The 20,785-nt window shown below is 45.0% G+C and overlaps 2 protein-coding genes across 2 annotated transcripts; both read left to right on the plus strand.

Annotated features, from left to right (window-relative positions):
- Positions 1 to 486: 486 nt before the first annotated feature.
- On the plus strand, positions 487 to 8,090 carry ehhadh (enoyl-CoA, hydratase/3-hydroxyacyl CoA dehydrogenase). Its single transcript, XM_068746681.1, has 7 exons — positions 487 to 557; positions 1,279 to 1,382; positions 2,010 to 2,179; positions 2,359 to 2,470; positions 2,886 to 2,990; positions 5,413 to 5,754; positions 5,993 to 8,090. The coding sequence occupies exons 1-7, from the start codon at positions 487 to 489 to the stop codon at positions 7,243 to 7,245; spliced, it is 2,157 nt and encodes a 718-aa protein (XP_068602782.1). The 3' UTR covers positions 7,246 to 8,090.
- Positions 8,091 to 8,849: 759 nt separating this feature from the next.
- On the plus strand, positions 8,850 to 18,397 carry LOC137902660 (UPF0524 protein C3orf70 homolog B-like). The gene is made up of 2 exons (XM_068746747.1): positions 8,850 to 9,033; positions 17,733 to 18,397. The coding sequence occupies exons 1-2, from the start codon at positions 8,850 to 8,852 to the stop codon at positions 18,395 to 18,397; spliced, it is 849 nt and encodes a 282-aa protein (XP_068602848.1).
- Positions 18,398 to 20,785: the final 2,388 nt, after the last annotated feature.

The following is a 20,785-nucleotide window of genomic DNA, read 5'->3' on the forward strand; positions in this document are numbered from 1 at the left end:
ACAGGAAACGGCAGTCTAAAATATATGCACTTTCACTTTGCAAACTTTCCATGACTCTATTTGTACTAAATAGACTAAAATATTTAGTCAATTTTAGACCAAACTGATTCTGATTCTCAAAAAAAAAAATCATTCAAGTGAAATACACTTGAAATAAAAATGTTAAAAAAGTGAAAGTCATGAAAAGTAATGGCGCCAAAAGTACACATTGATGGAGTTTTAAATGTCCAATTTAATAACAAACGAGTACAGCAGAACAAGGGACTCATAGTTGTGTTTTTTCAGATTCTGTCCAGAAGGGGGCGGTAATGAGCAGCGATACCATCAAACCTGAGTGGAATCATTGCCTCTGTGTGCAGGAACAAAAAAAGATCTCTGCGTGCGTGGCCGATCTTTGAACCAGGAAGTGTGTGAAAGGTGTTGAAGTTACAAAGTTCAGTCTCACCAGTGCGGCAGAGCTGCAGAGCGTTTCTGTCGACAGGCTCAATGGCTCAGTTCACTGTTCTGGGATCTGTCGGGTTGATTTCTCTCCGGAACCCCCCCGTGAATGCCCTGAGGTGAGTGACGTGACGTGACGTGACGTGACGTGACGTTGCGTTGCGTTGTGCGTGTTTCTTTATTAAATTAATACAGTTTGGTTTGGGAAGTCGTTATACGTGCGTCATTTTACGTGCGCACTTGATTTGCATTGGCGCTTAAAACGTGCGAGAAAGGGGTGCAAAGAAGACAACTTTAGTGCATAAAGATGAACTCGTTTTGTTGGTGCATAATGTATTTAATTTAAGAAGTGTGGACACATTAAATGCCGCCTAAGTTGGCCCCAAGGGATTCAGTTAAATATTTATACTTGAAAATACTTTGATGATTGACAGGGGTCAATAGTACATTTTACTACAGTATGATTTTAATGCAGGACTTTCATGTGTAATGCTGTACAATACAATGAGTAGCTGTAGTGGGGGGGGGGGGGGGGGGTTAAATGCTTTGCTCAAGGGTACCTCGGTTGTGATAATTTTCCTTTTTTCACTGGTATTTGCCTGCAAGCCCCCGTTTAACAGAAACACAATCCATATCTTATATTTGTATGAAAGCCTGTTGACTTGTAAGATTCCACATTCACGTTTTCCTATCATCATCCTATATTTCAATGTAATTTTTTTTCTCTACATCTTTTAGTTTTTATGTGGCAGAAATAGTTGCAGCAGCGAGTCTATTCTGTTACGTTGAGCCCAGCTAATAACAATTGAAAGGCTAAAACGTGCAGCATCTTTCATGCAGCACCCATGTGAGGCAGGCCATCATTGACAACCTGAAGAGAGCTCTCAGTGACCCAAAGGTGAAGTCCGTGGTCATCTCCGGCCATGGTGGAATATTCTGTGGGGGTATGGACATTTTATTTTCTATTTAATCTAACATCAGAGTTATAATAAAATAAAATAAAACTAAATCAGTCATTTAATCAAAAATTGAAAACAAGCAACTAAAGAAATTCATCATGTAATTCACATTTCATAATAGTAGTATGTTTGTCTGTATCTACTACTTTAAAAAAAGTCGTTTTTTTTTTACATTTTGGTGCTAAAAATGTGGAAAATAATGTTTGCTGTGGCTTTACAACAGTAATAGTGTTGCAGCCCTCGGCATCAATTAGAAATGCAGGGAGTCACCAAACACCTTTTTATTCAAGCACAGTGAAACAAAAACATCAACAAGCAAAAGTATAAACGTATACCGGTTTTCTGCAAAAATCATTACAAACAAATTGCAGTGTTTTTTTACAGTGTAATATTTTCTGTCTTATACGTACGCACCTCGCTCCGCTTCCCAAGGGGCGCAAAACTCCTCAACCTCGGTGACGGATTTAGCAGTGACGCACACGCTAATCCATACAGGAACCATCACATGATTTATTCGCGTCTAAGGCGGACACTTACAAACGGTACAGATCCGCGTTCTGTCTTCTGTTGGAACCCTTTGATAACATCATCATTGTTATTTTTTATCAACAGGGGCAGATATTAAGGAGTTTGCAAAAAAGCTGTCGGGGCCTCCACTGGCACCGATGATCCACATGATTGCGGCCGCACACAAGCCGGTGGTGGCAGCTATAGAGGGGAGTGCGTTCGGCGGAGGCCTCGAGTTGGCCCTGGGCTGCCATTATCGACTAGCACACTCTAAAGTGAGTTCATGCTGGAGATGTCTGACACCTCGTTCTCTTTGTCTCTCTAATGTTGGTGTTGAGCTGCATCCCAGACTGGCTGGTCATTAAATATATCATTATTAGTATTATTTAGTATTATTTACAGTCTTTATGAAGCACAACTATGTCCTTTACTCAAACGTCTTGTGTCCTTTCAGGCCAAACTGGGGCTTCCAGAGGTGACTCTGGGGCTGATGCCCGCTGCAGCTGGAACACAACTGCTGCCGAGGCTTATTGGGGTCCCGGCTGCCTTGAATCTCATCACCACAGGTAGCAAAGACAGGTTGAGCTGGCCTGATCGTTATAGGGCTGATAGAAGTTTGAACTGCCTTTGAAGTGCAGGGAAAGTATTGATAAATCCGTAGATGTCACTATAGATTCTTGTTTGGGATTTTAATGGAGTTCTTTTTCTTTATGCACATTTGTTTTGTGTTTATATTATATTATATTATGTTATATTATATTATAGTTCTGGTAAATTCACAGTTGATGCTGTAGTTCGCTGTGATGTCCAGCAGAGGTCAGTATCACTTTAGTTTGACCTGAAATATTCAACAACAGAATTTAGGCAAACTCTTGTTGCGTTTTCCTTTTCTTTTCTTTTCCTTCTTATTTGAACACATTGGGGGGGGGGATGTCACAAGGCAATCATACAGATCTGCGATTAACCTCGTGTCTCCCACAGGCCGTCATGTGACCGCTGCTGAGGCCCTGCAACTCGGAATAGTGGATCAGGTCATTGATCACAACGTGCTGGCTGAGGCGCTGAGGTTTTCGGAGAGCGTTGCCGGTGAGTCACTAGGAAGGAGGATAGCACAATGTTCCCACTGCCGTGAAATCAACCCACATCTCCTTGATGTGAAAACGTACCGCGTGGAAGGAGGAGAAATTCCTCCCAGAACAGTTATTCTGGGCAAGTCCCACATCAAGAAGTGTCAAGAAAGGAAGCAGCCAGATCTCCACCACTGAAGCCATGAATGTTTCATGTCTCTGTCAGATGTGCTCGGATGTCTTCACTGCTATTACTGTATTATTCAGGAGGGCGAAAAGGGACAAACTTTCTTAGAATATTAATAATCGGCCTCTTTTAAGAAGAAGTTAAAATCCCCTTACAGAAGGGTGCCTCGTCCCTGCAGATAAACAGGAACAATTTCTCAATCTGTGTGAGGAATTATTAATTATTGTGCATTTCTCTCAGTCTTTGCTTTAATTATTCCACAGCTGTACTTGTGAGAAAGATTATTCACAACAGCAACGAAGTTGTTAGCATTTTAAATATCATGTAGCCTGAGCAGAAGATTAGAAGGTTCAAATAAACCTTAGCCTTGCCTAATCAATAAGACTGGAGGTAGGAAGAAACAGTTTGCCAAAAATCAAAATGTACATTTTATGTGTTGTTTCCTTTTGGCTGTGGACCGTTAGGAATTCAAGAAGCAGCCTGGTTTATATGCATGTTGTTATTATTTCGAGGAATTCTTCCACGTCCACCGCCAGCAGCCGATTATCTTAGTTTAGCATCATGTCGAATATGAATGAGAAACTGTTTGTCTGGCTCCGCCCACCCATGAATCCAGCAAGCGGCACCTCTAAAGTAAAATAATTAGCACATTAGGCCTTTAAAAAAAAAAAAATTTGGAATCCGTTCAAATGGTAAAAACTTCTAAAAGGTTCTTGGCCTGAACGTTTTATGTGAGCAGAGTGTCAAACTTCTCATCCAAGTCTCAGAAACCTGATTAAAATATTTTTTTAAATGGCAAAAAATTACTTGCATTACAAACGTTTTAGCTTTTCTAGCACTGAACTAAGACACACGCCGCCCACTGCAGTCTGGGGGTGTTTTTGTAGCTTGCACAGCAGAAACGCCTCTTTTCCAACCGTTAAATGGTTAAAACTACACTTTGAGCAGTCCAGAGATGATTGCAGTCTCATGCTTTTAACTGATGCCTTATTTTCTGCACCACACACTGCCAAGATGACTTTGAGTGGGTGAAGAAGAGAGCGCTGTTACTAAAGCCGAGGCTTAGAGCGACTCAGGGAAGCCGAACGGCATACGAGGTCGGAGATTGGAGCAGATTGGATTGAAATCTGGAGATTTTCACCGGTTCTCTTCTCTTGTCTTGATTAGCAGCGGTGTTGAATGAAGACTCTGCACACACAGTGCTGCAGCAGGCATGAAGCACTGCAAGGCTTTAAAGCCAGGGGGGGGGGGGGTGCATTTCAACAAAAAAAGCAGCATGTGCACTTGAAATGATGCGCTTGTGCACATGCACGGCCTGGAGTCTCTGCTGGTGATGCCAGTGGTTCTAACATCTGTCTGCTACATCTGTCAGGACAACCAAGGCTCTCCACACGCTGCTCGGCAAATCCAGCAACACAGATCAACCATTTACAGATTAACCGCTGCAATAAAGCCCTGCTGATGCACACCGGGATCACGCACACACACACACACACACACACACACACACACACACACACAGCAACCCGTCACTGTTGGGCTTGAATTTGACATCAAAGCGACCTGAAATGACATTCGCTCTTCGGCTGCGGTATAGTCATCCAAACTCAAATGTTATCGGCTCACATTTAGAGTTGTTGGACTGAGAGGAGGTGGCAAATCAGATGCTTCTGATACCTCTGTCCCTTTAAAGCCCGCCCATAGTGACCCATTTACTGGGCCAGGCTGGAAGCTGAGTGCAAATCAGTGGAGCTGCGACCACTGTCTCATGTAATCACATCAAAGGAGATAGAGATGGAAAATTAAGATGCTTTTAGCAAAGGGTGTCGAAGAGTGGCCTCCAACTTCGCTCTCATCGTCCACGGCTTCGTCTCGGCGTGTTTTTAGGCTCTGATATCAAAGCTTCTCTTGAGGTTTTACTCTGAATATTAACCAATTTCCCAAAAATGTTCCTTTCAGTTTGATGTTGTCATAGCGAGCTGTAATAGTGCATCTCAGAGACCCCCCCCCCCCTCCTCCAGTTAGCTCGGAAATGCTTTGTTTGCTTCTTCTGCTCTCGGAGGCTTCCGATATATCCAGTGATTGATTGCCCAATTACACCCGGACTGAGTGTGAGCCAACAAAATGGAGAAAGCAGAAAGGAAGAAGTACTTTTAGCATTTGGATGTGATTTCAACTTTTAACTGGAGGGAAATGTCAGCCAGCTCAAAGCCACTCCTTTGGGCTGACTTCTCTCGCGTGCATTCTCTTTCAGGCCAGCCTCTGGACGCCCGTCGCATCAGCACTTTTCCGTGTCCGCGTCCGTCTGATTTGGACGCTCTGTTTGAGGAGGCGACGCGGAAGGTGCGTCAGAGTGCCCGTGGAGCTGTGGCGCCCCTTCGATGTATCGAGGCGGTGCGGGCGGCTGCCACCATGCCTTACGCTCAGGGCTTGGAGCTGGAGGGCAAGCTGATGGCCACTCTCATGAACTCCGAGCAGGCCCGCGCCCTGCAGTACTCGTTCTTCGCTCAGAGAGCGGTCGCCAAGTGGAGCATGCCCAGTGGAGCTCGCTGGGACACAAGCCAGCCCAGGCCTGTACGCAGGGTAGCGGTCATCGGTAGGAGATTTGGTCCTTTGATTTCTGTTCTGTTTTGACTCTTCAGTAAAGACAAGCATTTTGAATATTCAAGCTATCTGCGTGGGATCGAGCATTAGGTTTAGAGCTAAAAACATTTGTTTATGTCACCATTTTCTTTGCTCTGAAATGTGTGATATTTGCTTTGCTGGTGTTTCTGAGGAACTTTTTTTTTTTTGTTCTTCTTCCTGTCGTCACCATTTGGTTTTTGCCCTCTCAGGACTTGGCACCATGGGGAGAGGCATCGCAGTGGCCCTGGCTCAGACGGGGTTGCCTGTGGTTGCTGTGGAGACGCAGGAGAAGCAGCTCGTGCAAGCAAAGCAGGCAATTTCCGCCATGTTGGAGCGCGGCGCTAAGAGGCGTGGAGCGGCTCCGCCTCCTGATGGGATCAGTTACGGCACGGACATCCAGGCTGCAGCCGACGCCGACCTGGTCATTGAGGCCGTGTTTGAGGATATGGCCCTGAAGGAAAAAGTCTTCCAGCAGCTGTCTGCTGCCTGTAAACCCGGCACCCTCCTGTGCACCAACACGTCTTCGCTGGACGTGGACCACCTGGCCGCTCAAACCCGTGACCCAGAGTTGGTGGTCGGGATGCACTTCTTTTCCCCGGCCCACGTCATGAAGCTGCTGGAGGTGGTGTACGGATCACGGTCCTCTCCTCAGGCTGTCGCCACCGTGATGCAGCTGGGGAAGAAAATGGGCAAGGTCAACGTGGCTGTTGGAAACTGTCCTGGCTTTGTGGGGAACCGCATGCTGGCGCCGTACTTGGAACAAGCGTTCTTCCTGTTGGAGGAAGGAGCCACGCCCGAGTTAGTCGATCAAGCATTAGAGGAGTTCGGTTTCCCCATGGGCGTGTTCAGAATGTCCGACCTCGCTGGACTTGACGTGGGCTGGAAGATAAGGAAGGAGAACGGGCTGGCGAATCACGGACTGGTGGCTGGACAGTCGGCTACCATCCGGCGAGGGCGCAGGGACAGCCCGCTGGGGGACCTTCTCTGTGAGCAGGGGCGCTTCGGTGAAAAAACCGGCCGGGGATGGTATCAGTACGACAAACCTGGTGGCCGGGTCGCCAGATCCGACCCCTGGCTGCACAGCTTCCTGGAGGGCTATCGAGCCCAGCACGGCCTGGTGGCGCGACCGATCGACCACCAGGAGGTGTTGGAGCGCTGCCTCTACGCCCTGATCAACGAGGGCTTCCGCATCCTGGAGGACGGAATAGCCGCAAAGCCCGAGGACATTGACGTCATCTACGTTTTCGGCTACGGTTGGCCCAGACACCGTGGGGGTCCCATGTTCTACGCCAGCACGGTGGGGCTGCCGAAGGTCCTGGAAGTGCTGGAGCGCCACCATCAGGCTCACCCCGACGTGCCTCACCTGCAGCCCTGCGACCTCCTCAGGAGGCTGGTGGCCGGTGGCAGCCCACCTATCCACAAGTGGAATGAAGTCACCGGGAAATTCCACAGCCGTCTTTAAGTAAAACACAACGAGGCTCGTTCTCTGTCGAATAAAGCCAAGCAGGAAACGTTGAAGCCTCTCGCGCAGAGATTTAACACGACTTTGGGTGATTACGAATCTTATTGTGCGATTCTTTTCTTGCTCTGTGATGACGAATGATCCTGCCGGGTCCCGTTGGGCTGTGAGTCGTGATCATAAACTAATGCTGATTGAGCCAATAGTGACGTGAACGGTTGTATGCAGCTATACTATCTATCCATTGATTTTCTTCAGCTATACTTTACCTTGGGGTCGTGGGCGGGGGGGCTGAAGCCTATCCCAGCTGCCACTGGGCACGCACGAGGCAGGCTACATTCTGGACCCCCATGGGAGAAACGCTATAGGCCAGAGGTGGGCAAACATTTTGACTCGCGGGCCACAATAGGTTCTAAAATTTGACAGAGGGGCCGGACCGAGAACAGATGGATGAAGTATTTGTGTGAGCTGATAAAAATGACACATGAAAGCTATTGCATTAAAGGATTTGGCCTTTTACAGGTAGCATTACAGGGAAAAGGTCAAATGAATGAGGTTTAATTATAATACAATTTTATTTAATGATATAATTTGGACAAGTTTGGCGGGCCGGATTAAATAGCCCAACGGGCCGCATATGGCCCCCGGGCCTGGGTTTGCCCATGTCTGCTATAGGCGGTTTGTATTTTGGAATCAAAGTGCTTGAATCAAATGACGTGAATAACTTGTGTGAGATTTCTGTGAAGACAACTGAGATTTTAAATTCACAAGAGCCGACGTTTAAATCCAAAACTTCAAATGTCTCTTGGACTGTATATACGTGTAGTATATAGTATATACGGTGCATTCTGGTGCAGTTGTTTAAACTCTTATAATTAATAATAAAGATCTGATCTACATCTGACTCATGTATGGATCTGTTTCCCTAAACAGCGCTGTGTTCTATTCCCAGCCTCAGAATGTCCTCCAGCGGTATTCAGTCTGAACTGCTTCAGCCTCGACGTCTCGTCCGTCTCCCGTTCCTGCTCTTTGCTGACTCAGCAGTGAAAGAAGAGACAGACGCACGACGCTAAACTGCTTCTGTGTAAATCGAGGAGTCCGCCTCGCTCCCCAGATGTTGGGGGGGGGGGGGTCCTCCCCGAGCAGCTGGATTACACAATCTGATGCTCCATTCTGTGTTCTAATCCTGTTATTGGTTGGTTGGTACCTGTATTTATAAACGACCAAAACAGTGTTTTTGTGACTTGGGGGGGGGTCCTGAAGTTTGCATTGGCTCGATGGAAGCCTGGGTGTGTTTGAAGGACGCAGCAGAGCAGCTGTCTTTGTGTGCGCGCTGCGCGGACTCCTCCCGTTCTGTGGCGAAGTTCAGATGCGCGCCGCGCGTCACCAGCGCGCACACAGACAGAGGCGCAGCTTCCGCGACCGGGAGGATGGCGAGATGCGTGGATCACGACCGCGGTGGGAGACGTTCAATGTGACATTCTCTCACGGTCCTCCACTCCCACGGGATAACTTTGCGCCCGCTGCGTCAGCAGGAACCCAGACCAGGCTTCCAGCTCGCGGATCAGACGCGAACCTGCGTGCGTCCTGATCCGGGAAATGTTGGCATGGCTGCCTTCAGAGCACAGAAGAGTCCGAAGAACGAGAAGTTGGACCAGGCGCAGGCTCTGGCCAGGAGCTGCGCCGGGAGACCGGACTTCCTGCCGTGCGACGGACTCTCCATCTGCGCCACGCACAGCCACGGGAAGTGCTTCAAGCTGCACTGGTGCTGCCACTTGGGCTGGTGCCACTGTGAGTTTCTTTTACGCGGATCAATGGCAGAAACCCGGAGCTGGTGGTGACGTCATATGTGCTGTGGATAGAGGCGCTTCTCTCTCCCTGTGATTGATTAATAATGATATCTTAATTATTGCGTGTTCTCCGTGAAAGCGGCTCTTCAGACCAGCTCCGGCGCGTTTCTTTCTTAGTCTTGGGATTAATATGGAGGTTAAAATCATCGAACATCAAATCGAGCGTCGCCGGATCGATCCAGAGAGTCTGAACAAAGGCTGTTTCACAGTCTTCATCAGTCAAAGGGGTTCATAGTTTGTTTCTTTCATGTTTATATAACTTGATTGAGACACGAACATTTTCCAGGAAGTTCATGAGAACAATTTATACTGTTGAATATAATGAATCAGAGTAAAACTTTTTGTTGCGGGTTGTCTATTTAAAGGAACAGATCTTCTATTTGGGATGGAAGGTTTTAAAATAAAATGCGTGTATTAAATTAACAGGTTTTAAAATAAAAAGCTTAATTAAATTAAACGAAACAAAAAAAGTTACAACCAAAACAGCAGAAACTCCGCTTATCTTGCGATGCGCATGCGCACTTTGCGAGGTCGGTTCTGAAACAATATATTGCGCTAGTTTTCATCGCTTGTACGAAAGCCCGCTTGTCATTTAAATCCAATCTGCCATTACACAGTGTGTAGTTAAAGATTTAACTATTATTCCAGCATCCATAAGGCTGGATTCTTCCTTACAATGTAAATATATAAAAAAGGTACATCTTATTATTATAATAAATGGATGTTAGAATATGAATCTCTTACCTTTCAAATAGTCTTAACACATTTTTTCTCTTCCTAAACATGGCAAACATCAGTTTTACGTAAAGAACAGGAGCACTTTGCAGAAAAATAATGGTAATAAAAAAAAGGCACAGATGAAAATTCAACAACATTCCGATTCAGTTGTTTAAACTCCACTTTAAGGTTCCTCATTTTTCAAACTACACTTTCGAGAGATTCTTGGCGACATCACAGAGATGAGTCGTCGCCTCCGTTTCCGCTTTAAATGATGTGGCTTGAGAAACTCTAAAACGTTTCTCCTCACTGGCAAAAAAAGAATCAAAAAAGACCAAAACCAACAAACATTTCTTTCACATCATGAAGAGACTTTTTTGAATCACATCATTTCTTCATCATGCTGGAAATGAGCACAGCCACACATCCAAAATGCAAGTCTGATTAAAATGGAAACTCGTCCCCATCAAATGCTTCATTTATTCCTGTTGAAGTCATGTTTGCTTTAGATGACAGTGCCCAACTCTTTTAGTGAATTATTAATCCTTTGCAATAAAATATTTACCGGTATTTATTATTTGTGACACAAAGATTTAAATCTGCTGTCGGATGTATTGTATATCATGTTTTATCCTTTGGTCTTTTCATGGTATTGGTTGACAGTAACTATTCGGCACTATTTCATAGCACGAACTGAATTCAACGACACCACCAAGAAATAACAATCCTCAATCTCTTTCATATTGACTATTGGGAACCAAACCGAAAGCAGCAGCTCCATACGAACACAGACGTTTGAAGAGTGTCAAGTGACATTTCCACCTCAGACACTTCCCCTCCATTTGAACGTTCCTCAGCCTGACACCTTGACACCAGCACACAATGACAATAGCAGTGCTTGGCCTTGACAGGAAGTCCGTCTCTTTGTGCCTGTCCTAATTTATCCCATCACTGACGGCCCTGAAAATCCACACATCATCGTAAAACACAATCAGCCAGCCATTCTGGGGGGGGGGGGGGGGGGGGGGCTTATAGTGCGCAACTCCACAAGTCAAATGTAATCTTCGCTGTGTGTAATCATTGGATTTTGATGCCTTCCTCCAATCCGGATTGAGCTAAGAGATTTCAAATGTCTGATATGGCAGGAAAAATTCTGAATCCTTTCCAGTGTTTATTATTATGCCACATCCAGGATTATCCTGTCTATAGTGTTACATCATTTAGAAGCATTACGACGCTCTCTCTCTCGTCCTTTGAAATGTTCATCACTGTGGTTGGATGTATGCTGAAGAATGGAGGTTGAGCCATTCGTCCCTTATGATTCAGTGCAGACATTTTATGATGTAGAAGACAGAGCCAGCCAAGTCCCATTAGAGTGTTTCACCTTCACATCTCTTTCCACCATTATGTGCTTTGCAGCCTTTCCTGCAGGACAGCCATGCAGCACAAGTGAGAATAAACCAGCTTAAAATGATGAGTCAGGCAAATCCACAGCTCCCAGTGAGAAAAGTATGCAAGTTTCTTCATGCCCCCCCCCCCCCCCTCGCATCCTTCATTCCGGCGACAAGTCAACATATTAAAGCCCCAGTGAAACGCTGTATGCTATTATCTCGTCGCGTTTTCATTTGGAACGTGCCCACGATTGTCGCCTGCAGTACAAAATTGTTCTGAAGATGATAATTGTGCATTCGCCACAGGAAGTGTTGCTGGCGTGCGTCCTTAATTATAACTTTAATAGGTTTCCGGGCAAATAAATCCAAATGCTCAAAGTGTAGGTATAGAAAAGGCGCAGCTCAGCATTTAAATTGCCAAACACAAATTGTTTCCATGACCTCACCTGGTAACCAGCGTGAGGCGACTAGCCGTGACTCCATCCCTGTCTCTTCCTCAGCCAACAGAGCGTCCCATGGTTTGCCCCCCCCCCCCCGTTTCTGCTCTCAGACAATGCTAATCGTCTTTGCAGACTACAGCAAGAACATTTATCTCGTTGCTTTGACGACCTTCCAGCATTTTCCACATGATTGTAGCTTTGGTAATCCTTTGGCTGAGAAAATGGGGGGGCGTCAGTCCAAGCCTGTCATTAGTGGTAATTAGTGATGTTTAGCGTCACGTGTGATGAGAGCTTCTGCTCACAGCAACGCTGGAACCACCTGGACTGAATATTTTGTCTCTCTCTCTCTTTATTCTCTGCAAACTGATAACAATTACCAGGTAGAGCAATGAAGAGCGTTGAAGTTCTGATTGTACTCATTCGTGTCCTCTTGTGAGCGCCAGATCTTGAGCAGATGCGAGACAGTTGGATCATACTGTCAAACGGCATCATGGCATCCGTCACACTGCCCACCTGCAATGTTCAATTATTTCCTGAAGTGACATACAGAGGCTAACCGGGCAAAGCTCTATCCTGTTGATTGATTTAATTCAAAATGTACTGCAGTGCTGCGTCAGAAACGGCTTCGGTTAATATTAGAGGATCAATACATTGTCAGCACAGACCTGAGGGAGTGCTGCTTTTGACTGACTGTTCATATTTGGAAACTGCAACGCTTCGACCACTGCAAGGCAGACGTAACAGAGCAGCAGCGAGTTAATTCACGAGTTTCTGTGAAGCTTTAAAGACAAATACGCGGCTTTGTCATTTGTTAGAGATCCTGTCATCCTGAATGGATATTGTTGCTGTCCACATCCAGTGGGTAAAAAGCAAAGTATACATTTGTTATACATTAGTATATGTACTGTATATACACACACAGACAATCGTATACATAAATTACATGTACAGTCAAATAAATCTACACGGAACATTCAGCAGCAACATAAACAGGGAATGATAAACAGATTATTTCCGTAATAACAAAGTCTGAAATATTTTGGTACCGTTCAGTCCAGCTTGCTTATTCCATGCCTGATAATTTAACACCACATTCCCTGTTTGTGTTACAATCCCCTCGTGACAGCTCAGCAAGGAAACACTGCCCGGCACTGCAATCCCTCTGGCCTGTCTCTGGGTTCTGCTATTGTGAATGATGACTTGCTGTCACACCGGAGAAATTGTTTATGGACATGATGTTCCAGCTACAGAATGCACACATGTGCAAATGCCTGGTTAGATGATACCGAAGGTCAGTCGAGCATCAGGAAACAGCTGGGCCTGCTCATTTTCACTGCACCCCCGAGCTGCACTTAGTTATGTTAAAGACAGGTGGGATATTTCACTGTATTTCAACAGAAAAACTTGCTCTACATTTTTAAAATAAAGTCCTTCCAGTAATGTAGGACTGTGGATTCCCCGTCTTTTACGCTGTAAGCCAGTACTGGCAGGATGAATGATTACAGTGACCTATTTAAAAATAGTTTTTCCATCTGATTATTGTGTTGAAGAAATCCTCTGTCCGTAAATGCCTTTACAAATCTGTAATGTTCACGATGCACCAGTCAGAGGGTTCGACCCTTTTCACTATGGTGACAGACTAAACAGTGGAGCTCAACATGGCCATTAAACTGGAGTAGCCCCCCCGCCCCCCGCTCTGAAGGCATGAAACGGGAAACAGGAAGGGGCGTCTCACATGAACCGCTCAGAACGTCACCTTCCCTGAAACCCGAAACGTTTATTTTCCCCGCTGAAGCCCCTTTGTTGGGCTGACGTGAACTCAAATACCAGCGGATGTGTGAGCAGACTGTATCTACAGGCGGAGGGCTGCAGCTGCTGCTGCTGCTGCTGCTGATAGATGATAACTATCTGCTCAAGTAATTGCTTTTGCTCACCTGGCTTCGCCAACATGCTGCTCTCGAACAGGTGTGTCACGTTTACAGTAGGTCTGTTCAGCCAGGACAAAAATACTCCCGGCTTCTCCAACATCAAAAAAAATCTGGGATGGGGGTCGTTGATGACTCGCCCTCTGCTGAGGCCTAAATATAATCCTACATTAAAATGACATAATCCTTTCCTCATTCATTTTGACTACGTGTAGCATTTGTTGATGATAAACCTGAAGTATTTTCCTCCTAATGCGGCCCGACAGCGGAGCCGCGGTTTTAACATATGAGATAAGCAGGATTGTACGACACATCTATGCGCAGTGGTTGACCTTCCACATTCACCTTTAGAGAGCAGAGAAAGCATTCAAGCTGGAGTCGGGTTACGTATCTTTAATGTCGTCCTCTACTTCTCCCCATGAAGAGAACTCTGTCCAGGCCGTCCTTGTAAACTGAGTTACCTGATCAAATAAAGATTAAATTAAAGCATGTTGTTACCCAGTCGGCTGCTTTTCTGCTGTCTCATTAATAATTTAAACACTTAATTTTCCCCATGAATTACTTTTAAATTATACATTTCTTGTTAAAAGCAGTCCCCTTGTTGCGCCTATTTGTATCTGACTAAAATAATTCATCTAACGTTCCCATTTTTTAGACATTTTGTTGTCTCAGGATGCCATTATTTGCATTTCTGCCAGCAAAGATCCTTCGTTGTCTCGAACAGCGGAGCAAAGAGTCGCCCTCGCTGCTTTGTAAATGCAGAGATCCTAAATCCTTGATTATCATGTTGAAATGGAGAACAGTTCCTTGCTCTGTTGACAGCCTCATTTGCATTCCCACTTCCCCCAGAATGCCATTCATCTGTCCTCAGTGAACCCGTCACTTTTGCCGACATTTACTGATAATATGAAGGATTTCCAGCTTAGAGTATTTTTTTTTTTATGCATGGAAACACTGGTCCTGTGTTTTACCTGTAGCTGAACCGTCTCATGATTGTGTAGGTGCACAATTGTGAGTCTGCAGAGAATCTTCTAGTTCTGATTCTGATGCACGGACTTAAAACGCTTAGATCTGAGGGTGATGCCTCATTTGGAAAAATCTTCATTGCACTGTCGCAGGGCTGCAAATGTCTTTTGACATCATGGAATGTTTGTAAATGATCTTTAAAAAAAACATCACATAAAAAGGAAAACTAGAAATCCAGAATGCAGCAACAGCAGCAGTTTTGGTGCCTTTTAGTCCTCACTTTAAAGTAGAATATTTGAATTCCCATTTAAAAACCAACAATAACTTGAGTCTACTTTGGATAAATGCTTGTTTAGTTCAGGCAGAATTCAGTTTGAGCTTCATTAAATTCATCTGAGACACAGACTTCTTTTACATGTAGCCCTTCATCATCAAAGTGGGCACTCATTAAATCCCTTCCTTCCTGTATCCTCAGCCCACTACATATGTACTAATCTGTGGAAAGCCAAGCCTACAAATGCACCATTTCCTTCAAACTGCAATGTCGAGCTGTTTTAGAAAATGATTCAGCCTTTTTGTTTGTTTGTGTGTGTGTGTGACCCACTTTTAGTGATTAACATATTTACTTAAAACCAATGGATTTCTGAACTAGTGCCATGGGCAGTGTGAGCGTCTCAGACGGTTCTAAGTGATGAACCAATACATTGTTAGTTTTGATCTTGTTAATAGGACTTTTATTTATTTATTTTGAATAAATAAAAATGCAGCAACAACTTCAACTATGGAGAATTTAGTTTATTTTTGAGCACATCTGCTCTTTCTTGGTATGGAAATACAAAGAGCGTCCAGAGGGGTCAAGATAGCAGTATAGATTATGCCTGAATATCAATAGAACTGAGTATATGTTCACTGTCTCTGCACTATAAGAGATTTCATGCAAACCTTTATTTTGACAGGAATTTAAAATTACAAACATGTTCATCCCTCATGATTCCTCGCATTATGCCACATGTATTTATTCCCTCCCCCCCCAAAAAAATAAACATCTGAAACATGCAGTGCAAGTAAATAATATCATGAGCATCTTTGGCAGCAAAGACAAACTATTTTACCCCCATCGGTCTGTTGGTTTGTTTGTTAATTAGTTCAAGGTGTTGGTAAAAACGGCTGGTGGAGTTCCACAGTAGGTCGCTGCAGCCTCGACATCAAGGGGCAGACGTCGATACCTGATTTGCTATGAATGATGCCTGATAAGGGCTCATTCCTGCATTGACTACTAATGTAATCAGATGATTATCTTCTTAAATTATGTCGACCATTTTTTATATTTTACAAATAGCAAGAAAAAGTGAAGTTCAAATGTTGATTTTTCATCTGCATGTCTGGAAAGGTAAAAGCTGCAAACATTTGATGATGTCATTATCGCACTAGTTTGAGCCCAGAGAACCGACTAACTGTGACTGAGCTGGCAGACGACCAATCCTTCTCTGAGGCTGATGTGATATTGTAAACTCATTTTAGGTTCTGTGTGCCCCCCCCCCCACATGGCTGCTGAAGACAACCGTCTTTGTGCAGCGTTTTCTCTGTATGTTTGTGCCCCTTTATTGCTCACGGTACATCAAACCCCAGATGGATGAAGGCATTTAGATGTTATACGTTAACATCTAAATGCCAACAAGGCACCGACTCGGGCTTTAGCTCTCATTTGTTGCAGCTATTCTGGCTGAATGTGCTCATCTCCTTCTGAACATGGGCAATTGGGTTTCTCTCATTAAACGAAGGATGGCTAATACCCCCCCCCCCCCTTTTGTCTGTATTGATATCATCGCCTGTGTTTTGTGTCAATACAGCTGCAGACAAGGCCTCTTTTAATCTCATCTCATGGGTGGATGATTTGTTTTCTTGTCGTGTGAGTTTAGTTGTTCTTGTGGAACGTGAATATTCATCCGTTTAACCTCAACTTAACGACCTCATCAGCGATTAAAAAAAAACATTTGTCCATTCAGAAATGCAAATAAGTTTCTTCATTACTTTTGAAACAGTTTGATGCTGTCAGTGTAAAATGGGGAGTTGATTTTGTTTGAAAGGCTACCCCCCAGAAAGAAAAGACAGAGACAGAGACAACTGAAGTGCAGGCCTGTCATCTTCTGCAGCCTCTCCCTCTCTCTCTCTGGAGAGCCAGTTAAACACACATCTGAGCCACACTCGTTCAGGCAGCACGGCTCAGAGTCGGAGGCAGTGGGCTGCAGACAATGAGTAGCATTTGGGTGCAGTCGTTTTGCACAGCCACCACCAGTGCAGGCATTTCCACAATGGGAGGCGTAACTCACATGGAAATGCACAAACACAAGACACTTCCCAGAACAAATTCATGGTCTTCACCCAATCCTTGTTAGGCAGCATCGCATCATGCTTTTTAACTTACATTTTATTGTGTGGCCTTTATCCTGTATGCTATTTCATTATAATATATATATATTTTAATTAAGTCTTGCATCAGTTCCTAAAGGTCAAAAGTGATTTCTCACTGTGCCTTGATGTCCTTAAATTGAAACTATGATGGACTCCGGCTGTAGCACCGCCTCAGATGGTGGCTTGTTTGCCTTTGGCTGCATGAAATGCTTCGTGACGTGAAAAGTGCTGCAGCCTCTGAGGAAGGGCAGACGACAGGTTAACCGCAGATACATTATTCAAAGAATGGAGTCGACAAAAATGAATTTATACGACATGAATATTATTATTACATTGCTCTGCTAGCCTCATGAACCAAGGGGAACGTCAATGACTTTAATGAGCTGGAAGGCGCCGTCCCCTCAAAGTCGAGTCATCTCTAATCCACTTCCTGAACCCTTTCAGCACTGAAGCGTCCCTTCTGAAAGTCACATGCGAGCTCCTCCTCTCAGGCGCTGCACTTTAACTGAGCCTCGTGTTTGACGCAGACCAGGCGGCACACAGTGGGTTAATCATCGCTCTGTCATTGAAAGGAGCTGCCGGCTGCAGCAGACAATGACAGCTTGTGACAGCAGTGAGGACCAAACAGTAAAGATGCTGAAACTAAAACCAACGAGCCTGAAAGGATGCTACTTTAGATTTGGAGGCAACGGCAGAGATGGCAGCTTTATCTTTACGTGCTGCTTCTACAAGTTTTAATGTCAAAACGATGAAAATGCATTTTACTGTGTCCTTCATTCTTCCCCTTAGGTAAGTACGTGTACCAGCCCATGACCAACGTGTGCCAGCTGCCCAGCACCGCTGTGCCTCCTGCTGGTGCAGAGTACAGCAACACCATTGATCTGTCCCTCTCCCTGGCTGAACGCTTTCTGAAGCTCGCCCCCTGCTTCCAGTCCCCGCCTCACCTGGAGTCCCCCAAGTACTGCGTCATTGCTGATCTGTTCGTGGACGACTACATCGTCAAACGCATTAATGGGAAGATGTGCTACGTGCAGCGTCCCTCGCCTCCCTTACCAGAACCACCTCAGGCTCCCACCCCTCCACCGCCGGCCGTCGCTACGCCTCAGACGGCCCCAAAGCCCACGCCACCGACCCGACAAACACCTGCACCACCGCTTGTGCAACCAGTTCAGCAGGCATGCGATGAACACAAACCTCCCTCCAGGGTGGATAAGGTAAAAGGTCCCAAAATGGACCACTGCTCCTCTCCGTCCAGCTCTGAGGACTCTGGCATCAACGCTCTAGGCCTGCATTACCTGGAGTCCTGTGAAGAGGAGACAGAGGAGGAGGACGATGAGTTGAGCACAGATGGGAACTCGAGCCCCAGCAGCCTCTGGGACCAGGACGACTGTTCCCTGCTGTCCCCATCCAAATCCATGATAGAGATCATTGAAAAAATCGAAACAACTGTGTAACTGATTCAACATGGGCATGGAGACACCTGCACGGGAGCGGATCCACGAGGCAGCATTATATTACGTAGAATAGCACACGAGGGTTTCCTCTACACGGACCAAGAGGACACAAACCCGCCCCGAGCGCTGTCGCAGAGCGTGGCCATGTTGCTTGGGCTCGAACTTGTTTCCCTGCAGATGACCAAGGACTGTGCACTCACACACAGCCACTCCTGCACCCACACCCCCTGCATGGAGTGAATTTCTACGACTTATTAATAATACAGGAAAAAAGTAGAAGCACAGGAATATCAAGCACATGCACATTGGACCAAATGGACCAGTTACCGCTAAAATCTAAATGGTTGATATACAGCGACAAACGGAATACCAAGTCGGTGCACGTCCATCAGATGGAAGGCGATTTTGTCTGAGACATCTCACGAGTTACTTTCTGCAGAAGTCAGGATGAATGCATGAGGTATATGCTGGTCTTGTGATGATAAAGAGAAGTTCGGTCTCTTAGTGTTCTTCAGTCAGAAATCAAACAGCCAGACGTTATTCTGACTCAGCATTGAAGTGGCAGATGAGCCTGTTCTTTCCTGTTCTCGGTCAGTGGCTCCACCTACGCATTTTAATTCGGCATGATAAGTACAAGGCCAGCTACCTCTCTTGGGCCTAAAGCACATCAGCCTTTTACCCCTTAATTACTCTCCGCTCCTTGCTACAGGGAAATGCCTGCTTTTATCACATTAGTAGCGCAGCTTGTCAGTGTTCGTGTTCGTGTTCGTGTTTGGTGACACCAACGCGAGCGGCAGGCAGATAGGTGGGGAGGACAGTGTTCGACAATCAAGAGTCAAACAGAAGCACATTCTTATTGTGTACCTGCCGACTAGAACCGATGACGCGCTTCATCACCACGTATCACATATGAATATGTTCTGACCGACTTTTCTTGTCAAGCTGAGATGAACTATTACACCGTCCGAGGTTACGATGCTATGTTGAGTAAAACACGATCATTATTGACCCGCGCTAGCTGCAGAGAAATGACATTGCATGGGCGCGTCGGTGAAAGACTTAAAGTGACAGTGTCGTAGTATGACGGCAGAAAGTAGTGAAATGAGATACATATACTGGAGGGGGAATATATATATATATATACACACGCAGACATAATGATAGAGCAGCATTGATATTTGCTTTGTGGGCTTTACAGTGAAATGTCTTATCCTGCCAGTTGATAGGGGAGTGGAGTAGAGATGCACATCGGGACAAACTAAAACATTAATTTTTGTACTTTCACCATTAATATGTCACTTAAAGGAGATTACGATAGGGAATAGGTTGCTGAATTGGTGTTGTGATATTGTGATGGATATGATGTTATAATAAATACACTTAAATATAATGTTGACGAGACAGACCCTTGTTAGTCAGTTAGGACAATGAGACAAAGGGCTGGGTCCTTTTTATTTTTATGTTTACGGAATTCTTTCCTGGAGAGTCATCGACTTTCCCAATACTACATTCTACTACACTAGATACAGTAGTAGAAAATAAACTGCATGACAGCATTTATTTGGAAATACCCCTCATTTCAATATCAATACATTTATAAGTGTCCAAATCCTGTATCTGTTATTCAAATAAAATAATTTTTTATTCGGGCACAACCCTTGGCATTCCACTGAACACAGTCCTTCTGACTGCTTTAAGCATGTCTTTTAATCAAACTGTTGTTACTTTATTTTCATATAAATAAATCTTAATGAAACATACGCTTAATGTTTAAGTAGGTTTGTCTTTTATAAACAGTTTGAATTGAGCGGACGTTTTCTGAAGATAACCGGAGTTTAATTTCACAAATACATCGCCTCAGATTATAGGTGGATTATTGAAAAACAATAAATAAAGATTTGGCTTGCACTCTGCTTTGTGCTCAACAAGTCATAACAATCAACACCAAACCCTCTTTCACACACTAGCAGTGGATTTTATGAGACCATGCAAACACCTTTCCCAGTTCGGCTTAAGGCCAGATTGATTTCTCCATGCATCGTGTCTATTGATTATTTTCCTTCGGCTTAGCGTGAGGACAAAACCAGGAAGTGCTAATCGGTTTATATAAATGTGCATCCATTGTACTGCTTGCTCGTAAAGAGGAGTTTGCGATTGACTGTGCGGATGACAATGCAGAGTGGGAGTGGAGAAAGAGAGAGGAGGAGGGCGAGAATAAGAATGGAAAGATTAGAAGAAATAGAAGAGCAGACGAGAGGAGAGAGAAAATTAAGAAGAGGGCGATGGAATGGAAAAAGCACAGATGACGGGAGAGGAAAAGTGGAAGTGCGTGTAGAGATTGGAGCGACAGGCGGAAGGAGAGCGAGTGCAATTAAAAGGACGATGATG

This window comes from Brachionichthys hirsutus, chromosome 12 (genome assembly GCF_040956055.1).
Source record: "Brachionichthys hirsutus isolate HB-005 chromosome 12, CSIRO-AGI_Bhir_v1, whole genome shotgun sequence".
NCBI lineage: Eukaryota > Metazoa > Chordata > Actinopteri > Lophiiformes > Brachionichthyidae > Brachionichthys > Brachionichthys hirsutus.

Bases quoted from the DNA above. Each gene is read 5' to 3' on its own strand.
- ehhadh (XM_068746681.1), top strand. From the start codon at position 487: ATGGCTCAGTTCACTGTTCTGGGATCTGTCGGGTTGATTTCTCTCCGG. The intron at 558-1,278 runs GTGAGTGACGTG...TCTTTCATGCAG, and splicing joins CCCCCCGTGAATGCCCTGAG to CACCCATGTGAGGCAGGCCA. The intron at 2,471-2,885 runs GTAGCAAAGACA...TGTCTCCCACAG, and splicing joins CTTGAATCTCATCACCACAG to GCCGTCATGTGACCGCTGCT.
- LOC137902660 (XM_068746747.1), top strand. From the start codon at position 8,850: ATGGCTGCCTTCAGAGCACAGAAGAGTCCGAAGAACGAGAAGTTGGAC. The intron at 9,034-17,732 runs GTGAGTTTCTTT...TCTTCCCCTTAG, and splicing joins CCACTTGGGCTGGTGCCACT to GTAAGTACGTGTACCAGCCC.